Source organism: Canis lupus, chromosome 15, assembly GCF_003254725.2.
Source record: "Canis lupus dingo isolate Sandy chromosome 15, ASM325472v2, whole genome shotgun sequence".
Taxonomy (NCBI): Eukaryota; Metazoa; Chordata; class Mammalia; order Carnivora; family Canidae; genus Canis; species Canis lupus.
Window position 1 is genome coordinate 14,101,908 of NC_064257.1, and position 19,130 is coordinate 14,121,037.

A 19,130-nucleotide genomic window follows, 5' to 3' on the forward strand; every position below is an offset into this window, starting at 1 on the left:
TCTACTACCGTCCATACGCAGGGGATGGGGGGAGCTGGTATTTGCACCTGAGGAGGATTTGCTAAGAAATATCCCCTTCATGGCGCCGGGGCCAACTACGTCGATCTCCGAATTTATTTAAGATTTTGGCTCCTAAGAGACTTGGGAAGAATTCGGATTTATTCGGTGTTCCTTTAGCGCAGTTCCCAGTATTACCCACATCGCTGATGAAACCGTCCTAACTGCTGACCTTTTCAAGATGGCGGCCCGCGGGCGCCACTCTCGGGCTCGCGCACCTCCCCAAGATGGCGGCGCCCGAGGCCTGGCGCGCCCGGAGTTGCTGGTTCTGTGAGGTAGCGGCGGCAACGACCATGGAGGCCACGTCCCGGGAGGCGGCGCCAGCGAAGAGCTCGGCCTCGGGCCCCAGCGCTCCCCCCGCCCTGTTCGAGCTGTGCGGGCGGGCGGTGAGCGCCCATATGGGGGTTCTGGAGAGCGGGGTGTGGGGTAAGTCGCGGGGTGAGGGGCTACCTCTGGCAACGAGCGGAGGCGGCCCAGCGGCCGGGGGGCACGGGGGGCGAGGCCGGGAGGCCTGGGGCAAGGCCCAGCCCGGGGCACTAGAAGCCACACCGTCGGGTCGGAACATGAATTCCGTGACTGACCGGGCTGTGCAGAGTAAAGGCGGGGAGCAAATCGGCAGGTGGAGCCGCGCCGCGGCCTGGCTGGGGGGCGCGGGGGGCGAGGCCAGGAGGCCCGGTCTGGGGCCAGACGGGCAGGGCCCGGGCGGCAGAAGCTGGAATGACGGGCCGGCCGTGGGCACCGAACTGACGCTCGGGGCCAGCGGGGCTGCGGAGTCTCGGATGCCGAACCGACGGCCAGGGATGGCCCTGCCGCTCGGGGGCGGGGGCCGAGGTTGGGAGTCCCGGCCTAGGGCGAGGAGGCCAGGCCCCGGGCCACCTAGCCTGACTGACGCGCGGGGCCTCCCGCGTCTGCTTGACAGACCGCGGGTGCCGAGCCTCGGGAGGGCAGGCTGATGGGCGAAGGCAGCCCGGAGGATGGGCGAGCGAGGGGCCGGGGAGAGGCCAGAAGGCTTGGAGCGCCGCGGCCTGTCCGACGACCCAGGCTTGAAGGGAGCGCACTGACGACCGGGGCCTCGGGTGCCAAACTGCTTGAGCGCCCGACTGACGGGCAGAGCAGCGAGCGCCGGAGGCCACTCGGATGGGCCTGCGCGGAGGAAGGGCCCCGAGCGGGGAAGGGAGGCCGGAGCGGGTCCAGCAATCGAGGGAGGCTCGAATGAAGGACAGGCGGGAAGGGCCAGGGAGGCCCCCCCGATCCCGGCGAGGAGGGGGCGCGTCGCGGCGAGGAAGCCTTGGGCTGAGTGGGAGCGACAGGAGGCCCCGGCCTGAGCTGCCGGGACGGTCGGGCCGGGACTGAGCGGCAGAGGCGGGCCCGCGGCGCTGGGCGGAGGGGCCCGGCGGGACAAACTGACGGGTCGGGCCGGGCCGGTGGGCCTGGGAGTAGGGCGGGCGGCGCCGGCCAGGTAGCGCCGGAGAGGAGGCCCGCAGCCGACGGGCACGCGGAGGCCGGGCTTTGGGGTGGGCGCCCCTGGACCCAGACTGGCAGCTGATGAGAAAAACTCGAGTTGGCCTTGTGAACCCTGATGGTGAGAGTGAAAGAGGAGAGCGAAGGCTCTGGGTGGGGAGGGGAGGGGGGGTAGGCCTGCCCGCACAGGGGATGAGGGCTGAGGGCGGCCTTGGGCCTGACAGACTGGTGGTGGAGGGGGTGGGGTCCGAAGTTGGGTGAGGAGATCCAGGCCAGGCCTAGGGCCCAGAGAAGGGGGAAGGAGTGGCAGGAGAGGAGGCCTCAGGCCGTGAGGGGGTGGGGTTCTGAAGAAGGCCTCGGGAGTGGTGGTAGTGTCTTGCCAGGAGGAAGGCCCTGGTAAGGTCAGGTTGAGGGCTTGAGATCCTGGGATTGGGGGCATTGGGGGGGTTGCACCTGGGGAGGTGGCTGTGAAGAAAAGGCCCTGGAGTTTGGGGGGTTGGGCCTCCAGGAATAAGCCCGGAGACTCTGGAGACTGGCTAAAGAAGGCCCAGGGATGCGGGAAGGCCCTTGGTGAGGTGGGGGTGGGGCGCTGGTCCTAAAGAGGCCCAAGTGTCTTCCTGTAGTGGGAAAGACTGTTAGAAGTCCTCAAGCTGGTAGGGGGAGGGGATTGTGGAGGCCCTATGCCAACAGCTGAGAGAAGAAGGGTCAGACTGACCCATGGGGAATAGGAGAAGCCTCAGTGGAGCTGGGCAGGGGGCTCTGGAAAGTCCTGGGAAGTGGAAGAAGGCAGAGAAGACTGGCTGTGTCAGCCTGGAACTTCTAGGATGCTAAACTTGGCTAGGAGGGAAGAGGACTGGGTGAGGAGGCCTGGAGTAGAGAAGAGGAAGCATTAAAGGTATAGGCTGGAAAGACGGAAGAGCCTTGCTTAAGAAGAATGGAGAAAAGAAGAGTGTGAATAACAGGGGATGAGAATCCCCAGTGGCTGTGAGAGAAAATGGCTAAACAGAGCAGATTGGAGGGGCAGAGGAGAAAGAGCTCCTATGGGCCTTGCCCAGGTAAACACACAGAAAAAGCTGAATCAAGGTAGGCCTCTTAGGAGAGCCAAGTAATAGGCCTGCTGAGAAGCGCTGTTTTGGAGGAAGGTCCCTGTGTGGGCTAACAGCCAAGAAAGGCTTCCTGGAGGCAGAGGACTAGGGTTGCTTTGTGTAGCGAGAGAGAAGGGTAAAGTGAGTAGAAGCAGCAGGAAGGGACACAACGAGGAAACAAGTAGAATCGGTATGTTGTACCTTGAATGCCAGGATATGGAGCTTGGACTTCATCTTGAATGCAGTAGGGGGCCTGCCTACGTTAATGTAGTAGCTTAGGGAATTAATACTTTCATTCAGGAGGTACATCGAGTACTATGTACAAAGAATCATACTAGACTCTTGGACATCAAAATCCAAATATTCTACAAGTAAAGAGAAAGGGAGATCATAGAAACAAAGTTTTGAAAGATTTTCCTTAGAGTTAGTATACTCTAAGATTTTAGACTTGTTCTTGACAGGACAGAGGCTATTGACAGGATAAGAATAATAATAGACAGACGCCTGGGTGGGTTAGTGGTTGAGCTTCTGCCTTCAGCTCAGGTTGTGATCCCGGAGTTCCAGGATCGAGTCCCACATCGGGCTCCCTGCATGGAGCCTGCTTCTCCCTCTGCCTGTGTCTCTGCCTCTCTCTCTCTCTCTGTGTCTCTCATGAATAAATAAATAAAATATTAAAAAAAAAATAATAGACAACATTTAGTGAGCTTATTAGAGCCAGGCATGGTCTTAAAAAGATTACAAGCATGAAAAAAAAAAAAAGATTACAAGCATGATCTTCTTTAATTTTTATAACAATATTATGCGGTAGTTATTATTACCTCCATTTTAAAATTGAGGAAACCAAGTCTTAAAGATATTAATTTGCCCAAGGATTCATGATTAACTAAGTAATAGAATCAGAGTTTCCCCCAGTTTTGTCTAACTCTAGAGACTAAACCATTTAGCCACAATACTATAAAGTCTCTCAAATCTAGACATCAGCAAGAGCAAGTTGTTCTTATGATATGTTGAATTTAGAGTTAGGGCCTAGTTATTTCTATCGTTCATAGGAAAGTACTAGTTCAGGATATAGTAGGGGCCCAAAGAATGGGAGTTGCCAGCCTGGAAGAGTGGGACGGGAATTCAGGAAAGGCTTAATGAAGGGCACATGATACTTGAAAGATGAGTAGTTGATGTGCTGAAAATGGCAAGGACATTCCTGGTAGAGAGCAGCATGACAAAGGTACAGAGGCAGAAAGCAGTGTAACATGTTAGGTTAGTGAAAAAATTAGTTTAGTATGGCTGAAGGAGAGGAGGCAAAGCGCAGAGCTGGAGAATTAGTTGGGCCCAGATTATGTTGGAGATTTTTATTACCCATATTCAGTAGGAATGGTGTTAAATGCAGAATGGTTCATTATGCTGGGCAGAAGTGAACTGACCACCTCCTCAATGAGCATATCATCCTGCCTTATTATCTCACCCTTGAAGATGTGCATGCCCCTGAAATTCCAGCTGCCAACTAAGTGGCTGAAGATAAGTAGACTAGAGTTTGAATTAGACTTAGGTTAACTTCTACGGGATTTATTTGCCAAATGAGAAGTCTGCCCTTCTTTTTTCCTTTCCAATAGGGTAAATAATGCTTGGAACCCTGGGAGAAAAAAAGTAAATTTTGTGTTTTGGTTTTTGTAGCCCTCCCAGGCCCAATACTCCAAAGCATCTTACCTCTGCTCAATATATATTACTTGGAGAGGATTGAGGAAACTGCCCTCAAGAAAGGTGAGTGTCTCTCTCTCTCTCTTTCTCAGTCAGTGACTGTAAGCAAGGCACCATGATGTTCTTCAGGTAAATATTACACCTGATACCTGTGTAGAACTTTGTGCTTTTCAAAAAATTCCCTCATACTGACTTTCTTAGGTTATTCCTCACAGTGTCCAGTGAAACACAAAGCAAGTAAATGATTCCAGTTATACTAATAAAATTGAAACCACAGGCACACCACATGAATAACTAAGCTGGCTTAGCTAGACTGAAACCTAGATCTTCTGAATCTTAGTTTTTCTATTTTACCTTGCTGTCTTCCAGACCCCTCATTGTACAGATCTGTTAACAGCTAACATTTATCTACCTAATCCCGATGTGCCAAGTGCTGTCCTAGACACTTCACCTGGAGAAACTCATTTAAACTTTCTAACAACTTTATGAAATAGCTATTATTAACTACATTTTACAGATAAGGAAACTGAGGTACAGAAAAAATAAGTAAACTTGCCCAAGATCACACAGCTAGAATGTGGTTTGCTGATATTTAAACCCAGGCAGTCTATCTGTAGAGCCAGTGTTCTTTACTGGCCTGCCATATCGCTCCTGTGAACCCAGAGAAAGACAGCATTAAAGGCTAATGTGCGACATTCGTGGTGGCCAAAGAGCAGCCAAGTAAATGTGATATTTCTCCCCACAGGCCTCTCCACTCAGGCCATCTGGCGCCGACTATGGGATGAACTGATGAAGACAAGGCCTTCCAGTTTGGAAGTAAGTGAAGGCACCAGGGAGAACTCTGGCTTGACCCTGCACAGTGAAAGCAGGAGTAGCTTACAGACGCAAACTGGGGACTGGGAAAGTGCAGGACCAGGGGTGGCGTGACTTTGGGAGGAGGGCTCTGATGGCTTGTCACCAGGTTCTTTCCATTTGGCATTTGTCACTGACTTGCTTGCTCACCATGTTTGCGGGTAACACAAAACAGGGAAGGGTAGTGATCACAATGGATGGCAGAACCAAGACTCATAGTGGTCAAACCTACCAAGATGCAAATTAACAGAATAAACCAATTCTTCACTTGAATCTAAAAAATTCTAATTGCATGACCTTAGGGTAGGAGGTGCAGGGGGTCTGGCTTACCAGCAACTTGTATGAGAAAGATTAAGGTGGTTTAGTCAGTAGTGTGCTAAAGCCACTCATATAATGACTCTACTCTAAGCTGTGTGAATTAATCTAACTATAAGCTAAAGGACTATGGGGATAATAGACCGGCCTGGCTCTGCAGTTGGCAGGCTACCCCTGGAGTATGGAGAAAGAAGCCAAGGCCATATCACATGAGTCACATTTGGAAGACTGGAGATGTTTTTCCTGAAAAAGAGAAGACCTGGGGAACATGAACTGTCTTGAAATATTTGAATGATTCTCACATAAAAAAGGAATTAATAGACTTGTTCTGGTAGAAGCTAAAAGAATAAATTTCTGCTAAACCGAACGTAGAACTTTTTTTTTTTTTAAGATTTTATTTATTCATGAGAGACACAGAGAGAGAAGCAGAGACACAGGCAGAGGGAGGAGCAGGTTCCCCATGGAGAGCCCGATGTGGGACTCTATCCCAGCACCCTGGGATCACTACCGGAGCCAAAGGCAGACACTCAACCACTGAGCCACCCAGGCGCCCCCTGGATGTAGAACTTTTAAATTCTGAGCTTATTGGTGATGAAACAAGCTAATGCCAGAGGTAATAAGCTTCCCATCTTTAAATGTTCAAAAAGAGTCTAGATAACTACTTGACACAAGGGTAAAAGACTTTCAGCATTTTAAAAGAAGTCGGGCAAGATGACTTTTAGGGCTCCTATTAGTCCTAGATTCTATTATTCATTGGTTCAGATATAGCTCACTCTTACTTAAGTAGAATTTCTTTTGCTGCTCCTTATAGTGATAGGACAGACTGAGTTCAATAAACATTTACTAAACTTAACCACATACCAGGTCTTATGTTAGATATTGGAAGCACAGACATGGTCCCTTTCATGTTTAGCAAAGAAATCTGCAAACAAATACATTGTGCATGGTATAAGGATAAGTGGTTCAGTGACAGTAGCAAGGAGGTTGAGGGAGAAGGGAGCATGACAGTCTTTCCTGGGAAGTAGTATTTGAACTGGGCTTTAAATGGTGGATGAGGCCAAATGATAAGAAAACAAGTTCTTATCAGGAATTAGAGTCTTAATTTCTGGGGATGCACTGGGTTCAGTAACATTCAGCTCCATATCCTTCAGCTTTCCCATTTCTAGATCTGGACGTCACTCCTGAAGCTCAGTGTGATAATGCTAAGGCCCAAGAAAATCCTCAGGCAGCATGTACATGAATTGGGCCTTATGAGGAGGAGAAATGGATGCAAAATAGAAAACAGAAAGTTTCCTGAAACTTTTAAAGATGCATGAGATTCACTTTTTCCCAGTGTTTCCCAAATAATATGGTTGACTAACAGATGATGGAGATCATAAGGTCTTTCACATAGAGTAAGCTTTTTTCCCAATATTATCTCAAGCATCCTGGTAGTTTGTTATCTTTTTTTGTTCTGGAGCATTTCAGAACATTAAGGAAGCCCCAGGCTTGATGGCCTAACAGTCTCCCTAGACAGAGGTCCTTACTTGGATCATATGCATTCCAAAGGGTACTGCCTTCTGCTTCCCAGTTTTACATGACAGTAACCTTAACTTTGTAAATCAGAAACACTTACTGAGTGCCTGCTCAATTCCAGGTGCTGTTCTAGGTTCTAGGGATATAGTGGTAAACAAGATAGGGATAGCCCCTGATTGCTTATAAAGAAATATAATTTCAAACTGTGTAGTACTAGTGTATGTGTATTAAGAGATCTGTAGAATAAAATAAAATAATCTGTAGACAAAGCAATGGGGAAATGAAGGAGTATTCAATAAAGGATTCTCTAGTTATTAACTATTTGGAAAAGATAAAATTAGAGCCTCATTTTACAATATACTTAAATTATTTCTATATAGATTAAAGATTAAATTGTAAAAAGTAAAAGCACAGAACAACTAAAAAAAGAATAAAGGTGACTGATTATCTAACCTCAGGATGGAGAGTGTTAATTACTAAATTACACTTTTTAAAAAAAAAAAAGGTATGGACATATTTGGCCATATAAAATGCCAACACTGTAAACACAATTTAAAAGGTACATAAACTAAGAAAGAATGTTTGCAACACTATTTGTAAAACAAGAGGATAGAGGGAATGAGACAAAAGCAAACTATCCTAGTAGAATAAGTAAAGACGGGGCCAAGTCACAAAATATACAAAAATCTCCAATAAAGTGAAAAATACTCAACCTCAATAATTAAAAAATGGGAAAGTATATAACTCTTAAATTAGTAAAGCCTTGGTTTGTTTCAAAAGATAATTTCAGGAGTGGGTAAAACTTGCATTTTAATTTGTTATTGGTGGGAGCAAAAATGTTATGTAACTTTCTTGGTGGGCAGTCTGGTGATAATTATCAAGAATCTTAACAATAATTATTAATTATTAATTAATTATTAATTTAGAATCTTAAATATTAATTCTTTGGGAGTGCCTGGGTAGCTTAGTTGGTTAAGCATCCAATTCTTTTTTTTTTTTTTTTTAATTTTTTTTTTTTTTAATTTTTATTTATTTATGATAGTCACAGAGAGAGAGAGAGAGAGGCAAAGACACAGGCAGAGGGAGAAGCAGGCTCCATGCACCGGGAGCCCGATGCGGGACTCGATCCCGGGTCTCCAGGATCGCGCCCTGGGCCAAAGGCAGGCGCCAAACCGCTGCGCCACCCAGGGATCCCAAGCATCCAATTCTTGATCTCGGTGTCCTGAATTCAAGTCCCGTGTCCAGTCCCATGTCCAGCATGGAGCCTACTTAAAAAAAAAAAAAAGTTATATATGTACACTTATATTATTTGGGTAGAAATTCTATTTCTTAGAATTTATAGTATATAAAAATTGAGATACTCCTGAAGATTTCCAAGATGTTCATTATAGCAACTATTAAAAATCTAGAAACAAACTTATTCAGTAATGCAGGAATTATTAAGTATATAGTACATTCATATTTTCAACATATTAATAAAGTCATATTTTGAAAACATTTAAATATACCATGGTACAGTATTTTAAAAGCCCAGCATCTGAAACTGTTCAGAGTTGTCTCAACGTTATAAAAACAATTTTCTATAGCTATTCACATTTACATATACCCTCCAAAGAATTGGTTTACAGATTTTATCTTTCCAGAAACAGTATTTCTGTTATCAGAAAAATAGTGGACAATAGTTAATGAACATTTGCTCTTGTTTACAAGAAAATATTATTCCCTAGTTTGTACACACACTTCCTCCCCAACTATGCCTGAGCCACCAGCCTGTGGATGGGCCAAGGATTGTGTTGGTAGGTAAATGTCATTTCACCTCGGTGGTATCTCATTTCCCCTACTCTTGCCCAAAAGAACATGTTCAAATCACTTTGCATTCCCTGAGCAATACTGTACAAGCCCACGAAATGAGCGGCTTGGACTAGATCTCTTAGCTGTTTTTCAGCTTTGGAATTTTAGCAGAGATTCTTCTAAAAGGTGATGATGGAATAAAATGCAGTAATTACTGTTGATAATTGATTGAGATAGTTGTCATAACCAACTTTAGATACTCATTTAATCTTTACAACTCTATGATATAGGTAGGATATATTCCTCACTTTATAGGTGATGAAACTGAAGCAGAAAGAGGTGAGGTGGCTTGTCTGAGGTTATAGTTACTGATGGCAGACCCAGGACTCAACTTGAGGCATGTGGCTGTGGAGTGCATGCTCCTAACCACTATGTCCTGCTGGTCTCACTGCAGTTATTGTATCTGGGGTGTTCCAGTTTCAAATATTCTCACATTGTCTTCATCAACCAATGAAATGTGGGGGGGGGGGGGAAACCACACTAATAGTTATCTAAACTACATGTTCCACATGCCTTATGGTCAGAAATAGCTACAGTATCTTGGTTCATATCTTTGTCCGTATTTTAGGCCCAGAATGTCTCACTTATGAAGTTGAAGCCTTGCTAGGTTACCTGCAAGTGTTTTCCAAGGCTGTGAGCTTGGGCCAGTAAATGTGTTAGCAAAGTGTTAGAGGTAGAATTCAGAAATACCCTCTCTGCTTCCATTTTTCCATTTGAGGCTGAGTGGAGATTTGGTTCCCAGGTATTTTTTCCTGGTCCCCCAATTCCCCCCCACCCCCGTTGCTAGTGAGAGAAGTCCCTCCCTCTTTTTGCTGCCATGCAGTTAGTTCAAACATGAAGAAGTCATTCCTAATTATTACCACAGCAGGCAGCGTCATGGGGAATAGGCAGGGCAAAGGGAATGACACTTCTGCTGAGAACAATGGGAGCCCAACTCCTGCCAAAAACCTCAGACATAAATTGAGGTCCACTCAGGTATGAGGGAGTGCATAGAGGAAGGTTAAGTACCAGAGAAGTGCCTTTTAATCTTGGGGAACCTCAGGCTCCTGCTACCATTTGCTTCAGGCTAAACAAGCACCCTGCATAACAGGCTCTGCCTCCATCAAGTCCATTTCATATTGCCCATCTGGACTAATTATTAGCAGGAGCAGAAATAACATTTTGTATTTTAGTTTATGAAGTGCTTTCACTTGCACTCATTTGATGTTCACAACAAACCTGTGAAGTGATATTATCCACATTTTATAGATGAAGAAAGGTCTAGATAGTGGCAGAGATGACATCTGTATCAGTTAACAGACTTTCTCCTGTACCTGAGAGAATGGAAACTTAAGGACGTCTCTGCCCTTTTGTGGTGGTAGGATGGGGGTGGAGGCAGTAATTGCTAACCTTCTCTATACATCAGAATCATCTGGAGGTGGTTTAAAAAATAAAGGTGCATGGGCCTTACTGCAGATGTAACATAGAGAACCCTCAAGTCTGGATACCTGGCATATGAATTTTCAAAAAAGAAAAGCTCCACAGTCCGTTCTGATTTGCACCAAAGGTTGAGAAACACTTGCATTCAGAGTTCTTCTAAATGTACTGGAATAGTCTGATGAAGTCTCATGCATCAAAGCCAATAACTACTGCCTGGAGAAAACCAAAGATTTGGACCCTGATCTCCAGGAATTTTTAATCTGGTTGGGATAAAACACGTACACAGAGACTCGACACCCTAAAGACAGGTCTACCAATGTTTAAGACCTGAGTCAGAGTATCTGAGGAGTCCCACAAGAGGCAGAGCAGAAAGAGGCTCACGGAGAGAGGCTGAAATGAACAGCCTCAACAATAGTGAAAGGTTAGTAGGTCCTCTTAGGAAGCCGGCAATGAACAGCATTTCTGGCAGATGTAGGAAAGGGCAGAGGAGGCACGTTTGGGTCAGTGTGGTGACCAGTTTGGCTGGAGCATAGCATTCACGTGAGCAAGATGTGGGAGATAAAGCTGCTCAAATAGAGGTCATTTTGTACAGGGCTTTCCCTGCCAGGCTGAGGAACTTCAGATTGCCCCTCAGTAGTGGATAGATATGGGGGTGGTGGGCACTAAAGCAGAATGTAATCAGACAGGTTTTACAAAGATTGAGTCCAGTGGATTTGTGCAAAAGTTTGGGAAGGGGAAAATGAGATAGAGGAACAATCTGGAAACTAATGAAGTGGTCAGGTGTGAGGTGATAACGGTCCAAACAAAGGTGGTAATGGTAAGAATGGAAGGTTGGGACCAGGTTCTAGAAACAGACATGGAAGAAGTTACGGGATTGTTTCATCAGCACTAAAGCAAAAGCATCTCTGGAACCAAATTTCCTGAGTTCGGTCTTTTTTTTTTTTTAAATTTTATTTATTTATGATAGTCACAGAGAGAGGGAGAGAGAGAGAGAGAGAGAGAGAGGCAGAGACACAGGCAGAGGGAGAAGCAGGCTCCATGCACCGGGAGCCCGACGTGGGATTCGATCCCGGGTCTCCAGGATCGCGCCCTGGGCCAAAGGCAGGCGCCAAACCGCTGCACCACCCAGGGATCCCCTGAGTTCGGTCTTGATTCTACCACTTATCTGTATAACCACAGGCAGTAACCACCTTTGTGCCTCGTTTCTCCTGCCTATAAAATGGGGCTAATAGGGACGCCTGGGTGGCTCAGCAGTTGAGTGTCTACCGTCAGCTCAGGGCATGATCCCGGGGTCTGGGGATTGAGTCCCGCGTCAGGCTCCCCACAAGGAGCTTGCTTCTCCCTCTGCTGTGTGTCTCTCATGAATGAATGAATGAATGAATGAATGAATGAAAGAAAGAAAGAAAGAAAGAAAGAAAGAAAGAAAGAAAGAAAGAAAGAAAGAAAATGGGGCTAATAGTAACACATACCTCAAAGATGGGAAGATTAAATGAATTTGTATAAATTAGAATGTTGCCTGGCTCAGCAAATAGCTATTGGAAGGAACCCAGGATGATGATGGTTCAACAGGTAGCGCTCTTAGTATCACAGCTGTCTGGCATGTTCTCTACTTTCAGAGTGTGACCTGTTGGCGAGCCAAGTTTATGGAGGCCTTTTTTTCCCATGTTCTACGTGGGACCATTGATGTGTCTTCTGACAGGCGTCTCTGTGACCAGCGCTTCTCACCTCTTCTGCATAGCTCCCGCCATGTCCGGCAGCTCACCATCTGCAATATGCTGCAGGGTGCAACTGAGCTGGTGGCTGAGCCCAACCGCAGGGTTCTGGAGACCCTGGCCAGTTCCCTGCACACCCTCAAGTTCCGCCACCTGCTGTTCTCTGATGTGGCTGCTCAGCAGTCACTTCGGCAGCTGCTGCATCAGCTTATTCACCACGGGGCTGTCAGCCAGGTGTCGCTGTACTCCTGGCCTGTGCCTGAGTCAGCCCTTTTCATCCTTATCCTCACCATGAGTGCTGGCTTCTGGCAGCCAGGCCCTGGTGGTCCACCTTGCCGCCTCTGTGGAGAGGCCTCCCGAGGCCGGGCCCCATCCCGAGATGAAGGGTCCCTCCTACTGGGCTCACGCCGGCCTCGCAGGGATGCTGCTGAGCGATGTGCTGCAGCCCTCATGGCATCCCGGCGGAAGAGTGAAGCCAAGCAGACAGCCAGAGCTGCACCCACCACCCGGGTAACACGCCGGAGCACACAAGAGAGCCTGACAGCAGGTGGGACAGACCCTAAGAGGGATCTGCACCCTCCAGCAACCTCCTACGAGGCTCCTGGCACCAAGCAACCACCCTCTGCTCCAGCCACCACCTCCTCTGCCTCTGCCTCCTCTTCCACATCCTCATCCAAACGGGCTCCAGCTAGCTCAGCCCCACAGTCTAAGCCGCTAAAGCGTTTTAAGCGAGCTGCAGGGAAGAAGGGTCCTCGCACCCGTCAGGGGTCCGGTGCAGAGTCTGAAGACCTGTATGACTTTGTTTTTATTGTGGCTGGTGAGAAGGAGGATGGGGAAGAGATGGAGATCGGGGAAGTGGCTTGTGGAGCTTTGGATGGATCAGATCCCAGCTGCCTGGGGCTTCCAGCACTGGAGGCCTCCCAGCGATTCCGCAGCATTTCCACCTTGGAGCTATTCACAGTTCCGCTCTCCACAGAGGCGGCTCTGACACTGTGCCACCTGCTGAGCTCCTGGGTGTCTCTGGAGAGCCTCACACTCTCCTATAATGGTGAGTGCCCTGCAGGGGCAGGGATGGGTCTCACAGCAGCACCAGTTGTGTGCCCAGTCCTGTGAAGGGGAATAGGGAGTATGATCAGGAAGCTGCAGATGAGGCCCTGCCGCTTCACAGCAGGGCAGAAAGCACATACTTGAAGTAGGGGCAGACTTAGTCCTGGGGAAGAACATGAGGTCTGTAGGCTTGATTTACAGTTATAAACAGGGGTTCCTGAGAGGCAGTGAAAACCTGAAGAGTGGGTACATTTTAGCAATGGTAAGCAATCCATGGGCAGGTGGGAACAATATAGTATATGCAAGCCCCCCCCCCCAATCCTATCAAACCATCTGTACAAAGTGTGTGTACATTTTTTATCAGACCAGCAACCTGTGAAGGAGTTCTCAGTTCTTACCTACCTGGCTGCGCCCAGCTAGGCAAATTTCAACTCTGGGTAAATCCACCAATCTACCCAGGTTGCTGAGCACAGATGGAGAAAATCACACAACTGTGCCAACTGGTGCTACTACACATACATTCAGTCATCAACCTTATATGAATCCTGTGTTTGCAACATTAATTCCCGTTCCTCTTATTTCTAAATGTTTCCCTCTTTCTCAGATGACTACCTCCTGCTTCAGAGAAAGCCATCACATGAACTTCAGCTTATTGTTACCAACCTATTAATTCTATGTCTACACTCCTTTCCTCTTCCACAATAGTAGAGATGGCCATCCTAACCAAGACTAACTCTTTTACCTATGCTCTGGATCCATACCGTCTTACCTTAGGAAAGCTTGTTTCTCAAATGCTAAAGAACTTTTATATACTGCCTATGTGTCTGGCATAATTTAAGTATTCTATTAATTGAATCTTTACAACAACCTAAGAGGTCAAGTGGCTTGCCGAGGATAACCTCACTAGTAAGTTGTAGAGCCAGGATTCAAACCCAATCGGATTCCAGGATTCCAAGATTTTAAATCACTACTTAATGCTGCCTTCCTTCTCCAGTGAGATGCTAATACATACTTTTCAGTCCTCTTTTATTCTCGGTGGCATTTGCTGCTATGACGCAGTCTTCATGAAATACTCTCATTTCCATTACCTCAAAATCTTTCTTATCCCCCTTTGAAGATTACTTCTCTTATCAATGTTCAGAGTTTCTGCCATTTTACATTCTTCCTGATAGTTTTGTCCATTCCCTTGCTTTAAAAGCCAACTATGCTGCAGACTTCCCTATCTATGACACTGACCCAGATCTTTATCATAAACTCCAGAACCATTTTAGCTGGCTGATTACTAGATATCACTTCATAAACCACAGCTCCCCAACCTGAATGCATCTTCTCCTCCCCATGCTGATCCTCCTCCTATCAGTGACATCACAGCTCTCAGCTGCTCAGAAGACAGCTGGGTTCTTTCTTTTGCACATCTGTTTTTAAGAAATCTCAAATCTATCTCTTTAATACCTCTCCAGATCTTTAATTCAAGCTACCATTACTACTTATTTGTATTCATCATTTCAACAGTTCCTGACTCCATACTCACCATATAATTCACTGTCTACACTGTAGCATTTTTTAAGTGCAAAGAGCATTCATTTATTCACTCAAAAACCCTTCATTGGTTTCCTGTCACCATACTTAATATTCTTACAGGTCATTCATGTTCTCACCTCTGCTTACCTTTGTAGAGGCATCTTGAACAACCCCCCACCCCCTGTACTTTACACACAAGTCACATTACTTTTCAGTTCTTGAAACCTGTCACCTTCTTCCTTCAGGCCTTTATATATACGGAGTTCTCCCTGCCAGTCACTCCTCTCCCTCCTTTTAGCCTGTCTCCTTTGTGTTCTTTGGGACTCCACTGGAAAGATTTTACTGATAGAAACCGGACTGGGTACCAAGTACCCATCCTTTGTGCTTCCACAATACTCATACTTCCCCAGTTCCCTTCACACATTTTTGTTCATCAGGCTACACAAGCAGGAGTAAGATCTGTTCACCGTCTAGCAAAAACTGTATTTACTGGGTGCTGGTGAGGTTTTACGGAAGGAATGAATCCACAGGAACTTGCTCAGTCCAAGGGGAGATATTTGCTTTGTGGCCTTAAGCCTCTCCAACCCTTCTGTGAGATGGTTGTCCTTTTTTGGTCTATTCCCCACCCAGTTAATCCTTTAAAGTATTGCCTACTGGGTCATTGTCACTCCCCTGCTTAGATTTCACGAGTTCATTGTGACCTATAAGAGTCCAGAGACTGCTGCTGCCCTCTGGGCCTGGGCCTGTCATTCAGCTGGCAGCACAAGATGCCCCACCATGTCCTTTTTTTTTTTTTTTTTTTTTTTTTTTTTTTTTTTTTTTTTTTTAAATTTATTTTATTTTATTTATTTATGATAGTCATATATATATATAGAGAGAGAGGCAGAGACACAGGCAGAGGGAGAAGCAGGCTCCTTGCACCGGGAGCCTGACGTGGGATTCGATCCCGGGTCTCCAGGATCACGCCCTGGGCCAAAGGCAGGCGCCAAACCGCTGCGCCACCCAGGGATCCCGCCCCACCATGTCCTATCTTGTTTTGTGACTGCCCTTACTGATGCTTGAGGGCATGGCCCAGTATAGTAGACATCAGTTTGCTGGTTACCTGAGGAAAAAGCAAGACAATGGATGAATAGTTGAGATAAATGATTTTAAATAAGCTGATCTAAAACTCAAGAAACTTATCAACATAAATATTTGGAGTGGTCTCTGAATGTTACTCCTGCTGACACTCCCACATGACTGATCTAACTTCTTTCCTGCTATAGGCCTGGGCTCTAACATCTTCCGCCTGCTGGACAGTCTGCGGGCCCTGTCAGGCCAGGCTGGATGCCGCCTCCGTGCCCTGCATCTCAGTGATCTGTTCTCACCACTGCCCATCCTGGAGCTGACACGTGCCATTGTGCGAGCCCTGCCCCTACTGCGGGTCCTCTCTATTCGTGTTGATCACCCCAGCCAGAGGGACAACCCTGCTGTACCAGGGAATGCAGGGCCCACTAGCCACATAATTGGAGATGAGGAGATACCAGGTGAAGCACTGCATATGTGTGTGTGTGTGTGTGTGTGTGTGTGTGTGTCCACACAAATGTGCAGGTGCAGTTGTGTGGAGAAGGTAGGAAGACCTCTAGTCCAGGCCTGGCACCACTCATTCCTTAAAGAGGGAATGAAACCCATTCCCTCTTTAGAGCCTGTTATTCAAAGATAACCATGGGCTGGAGAGGGCCCAACCACTATAAGCCCAGTAGGAAGTGACCATGGTAGATCAGTTTCTAGTAAAGTGGTGTAGGTACCTCTTCTGTATATTCCCTTAGATCCAGTATGTTTCCTATGTCACTACTCTGCACACTCATATTTGCTTAGTCTTCCTGAACTAAAGGCTACAGCAGGGCAAAGACTAAATCTCCTATTTAGTGCTTTGCTCCCAGAACCTAGCATAGTACCTAATGTGGAGTACACACTACACTCAATGACAAGTAGATGAATGAGATTTTTTTAGTGAATCTCTAAAGGACAGGATGGGACCTGCTGCGGGAGAAGAGGGATGGCCAGCTAGAATCTTTCCTCCCTACTATATCCAGAAAACTGCCTGGAACAGCTGGAGATGGGATTTCCACGGGGAGCCCAACCAGCCCCACTGCTCTGCTCTGTACTGAAGGCCTCAGGTTCTCTGCAGCAGCTGTCTCTGGATAGTGCCACCTTTGCCTCTCCCCAAGATTTTGGGCTTGTGTTACAGACACTCAAAGGTAGGACCCAGCTGAAATGGTAAAGGGAGGGTAGGAGACCTCCATACTGTTCTTCAGGAAAGCTAAGGCACATGGCCTCTGCCCCCATGCAGAGTACAACCTAGCCCTGAAGAGGCTGAGCTTCCATGACATGAATCTGGCTGACTGTCAGAGCGAGGTGCTCTTTTTGCTACAGAATCTGACTCTTCAAGGTAAGTTCTTTATCCAGAACCTGGAGCATTCCTGGGTCTCCACTGCAGTTCTGCCACAGTCTCACTAAATGAGCAAGCCACTATTCTTTTCTTGCCCTTATGTCCTCACCTATAAAATGGGTTAGAGAACCTGCACAATCTTCTTTCTAAAAGGTCCCAAACTCCATTCTTCCTAAACATTGGAAGATTACTCACTTTTAAAGTGCCTCAAGTTTTTCTTACCTTTAAATAGCTGCAGAAATAATGGTGGTGGGAAGGATAAATACGCTGTTTGCCCCTAATCCCCACCCCTGTATAGAGGGAAAAGAGGTGAATGAAGAACTGTTCATGCAGAGAACCTCCCAATAGTGAATATCTGGGCTCAGTCTCTGTTTTGAATCTGATTAGTTCCAGTCTTCCTTGGGGTCTTAGACAAATTCCCTTTTCTGGGCTTCTATAAAATGTTCACCACCACCACCCCCTTGCTAGGGCCAACTGGGGTAGGATGGGTAGCACCAAATCCTAACGTTAGCCATCAGAATTTATTCTAATTTCTCTTGACAGAGATTACCTTCTCCTTCTGCCGTCTCTTTGAGAAGCGCCCGGCCCAATTTCTGCCTGAGATGGTTGCTGCTATGAAGGGCAACTCCACACTGAAGGGCCTCCGGCTGCCAGGGAACCGCCTGGGTGGGGGCAGGGCCCTGGGAAGGGACAGGGGGAAGGAGCCAATCCTTTGACTTAGAAACATAGTGGATGAAGGCACAGGCCTTCCCACTGGGGAACATGGGGGTTGGAATATTGTTGTGTGCTGAAGCTTCAGGAGGGTGGGCTTCTCCCTACCAGAACGGGGTTGGCATCCCCTTGTTCCCCTGTTCTTGGGTGGTTGTAGACATTTCTCCCCTTCTTCCCAGGGAATGCTGGCCTGCTGGCCCTGGCAGATGTTTTCTCAGAGGATTCATCCTCCTCTCTGTGTCAGCTGGACATCAGGTACATGGGGCTGGGGATGGGACAAGGGATGGAACTGCAGGGATATAGACTAGGGATTAATTATTTCCTAGGTGTGTCTAATCCATCTCACTCCTACCAGTTCCAACTGCATCAAGCCCGATGGCCTTCTGGAGTTCGCCAAGCGGCTGGAGCGCTGGGGCCGTGGAGCCTTTGGTCACCTGCGCCTCTTCCAGAACTGGCTGGACCAGGATGCAGTCACAGCCAGGGAAGCCATTCGGCGGCTCCGGGCCACTTGCCACGTGGTTAGCGACTCGTGGGACTCATCCCAGGCCTTCGCAGATTATGTCAGCACTATGTGATGGGGCCCATGCTTCACAGGCCCATGCTCAGTACCATCAGCTTGCAGGGGCTGAGACCTGGGTTGTGACATGGGCTGCCCAGAACTCCCAAACACCAGTTCTGTCTTTCTCTTTCTGCCACCTTTTTTTCTCTTTTTTCCTTCTTCCCTTGCACTGAGGTCCTGGAGGCCTTGATGGGACTCAGCAAAGGCATTTCCACAACTGGGTGTAGAGCCTTTGGGCCCCTTACCCCAGTACTCTGGGAACCTGGGCCAGGTTACAGTGCTCATCAGTCACTGGGGACAGCTCCCCTCCCCCTGCCTGAGGTTCCTGTTTTGCCTCCTCAAGCAGATACCCAGGCTTTAGAGAAGTTTAGGAGTGTCCATTACCAGGCCTCTTCTCCACTGGGCTTCTTACCATGCTGCTCCCAGGCCTCAGTCCCTTTCATACCTTTATTCCTTTCTTTTTTTTAACCAAAAAGGTTTTCTTATAAAATAAACTTTGGGCAAACATCATGCAGCCCTCCTTGATGATTTTTGTCCCAGAGAACAAAATTCAGTAGGGTCCTATAGGGCAAGGAGCCCCTTTTCCCTGTCTCTTTCCTCTGACTGCTACACCCAGACCAGCTGGTTATCAGCAGAGGCCCCGCTGCTCCTCATGGGAACGCTGGTGGAAGACGAACGTGATGGCAGTAGAGGCAGCATCCCAGGCAGCCTGGAGTACCTCATCCTTGAGCCCCCGCTTATCAGTGTTATGATTCCACTGAGCCAGGTCTGAAGTACAGTCAGAACCATCAGGGGGTGGCCGGACCTGGTGGTTGTTGACACAGCGGCGGCAGCGCAACCTAGGGGCAGAGGACAGAGTCGTGGTAACTACAGAGCCCATCTCTATGCTGTGCAGGGAGTTC

The 19,130-nt window shown here is 47.5% G+C and overlaps 2 protein-coding genes and 1 long non-coding RNA gene across 11 annotated transcripts in view; 1 reads left to right on the forward strand and 2 right to left on the reverse strand.

Annotated features, from left to right (window-relative positions):
• Nucleotides 1-12: 12 nt before the first annotated feature.
• Nucleotides 13-18,738, forward strand: LRRC41 (leucine rich repeat containing 41). 4 transcript variants are annotated; one of them, XM_025420224.3, is made up of 10 exons: nucleotides 13-483; nucleotides 4,272-4,358; nucleotides 5,041-5,111; nucleotides 11,864-13,007; nucleotides 15,793-16,053; nucleotides 16,603-16,767; nucleotides 16,860-16,958; nucleotides 17,502-17,624; nucleotides 17,849-17,924; nucleotides 18,025-18,738. In XM_025420224.3, the coding sequence occupies exons 1-10, from the start codon at nucleotides 285-287 to the stop codon at nucleotides 18,242-18,244; spliced, it is 2,445 nt and encodes an 814-aa protein (XP_025276009.1). In that variant the 5' UTR covers nucleotides 13-284; the 3' UTR covers nucleotides 18,245-18,738. The 4 variants fall into 4 exon arrangements, with proteins under 4 accessions (XP_025276009.1, XP_025276011.1, XP_048950384.1 ...); XM_025420226.3 differs by lacking the exon at nucleotides 13-483 and adding an exon at nucleotides 576-676; XM_049094427.1 differs by lacking the exon at nucleotides 13-483 and adding an exon at nucleotides 1,495-1,639.
• LOC125752581 (uncharacterized) lies at nucleotides 7,965-11,867 on the reverse strand. Its single transcript, XR_007402488.1, has 2 exons — nucleotides 11,717-11,867; nucleotides 7,965-8,242 (listed from the first exon to the last, which is right to left on the reverse strand). It is a non-coding gene; the product is annotated as an uncharacterized LOC125752581 (long non-coding RNA).
• Nucleotides 18,662-19,130, reverse strand: part of RAD54L (RAD54 like) — a 28,560-nt gene continuing 28,091 nt past the window's right edge. For all 6 annotated transcript variants that reach the window (XM_025420227.3, XM_035699284.2, XM_025420229.3 and 3 more), the window contains one exon: nucleotides 18,662-19,067. In XM_025420227.3, coding sequence (XP_025276012.1) covers nucleotides 18,857-19,067 — 211 coding nt within the window. In that variant the 3' untranslated portion in view covers nucleotides 18,662-18,856. The remainder of the gene's footprint in view (nucleotides 19,068-19,130) is intronic.

Excerpts from the sequence above, each read along its gene's own strand:
- LRRC41 (XM_025420224.3), top strand. The coding sequence starts at position 285 with ATGGCGGCGCCCGAGGCCTGGCGCGCCCGGAGTTGCTGGTTCTGTGAG. Across the intron at positions 5,112-11,863 it reads CAAGGCCTTCCAGTTTGGAA|AGTGTGACCTGTTGGCGAGC; the intron begins GTAAGTGAAGGC and ends CTCTACTTTCAG. Across the intron at positions 16,768-16,859 it reads TGTGTTACAGACACTCAAAG|AGTACAACCTAGCCCTGAAG; the intron begins GTAGGACCCAGC and ends GCCCCCATGCAG.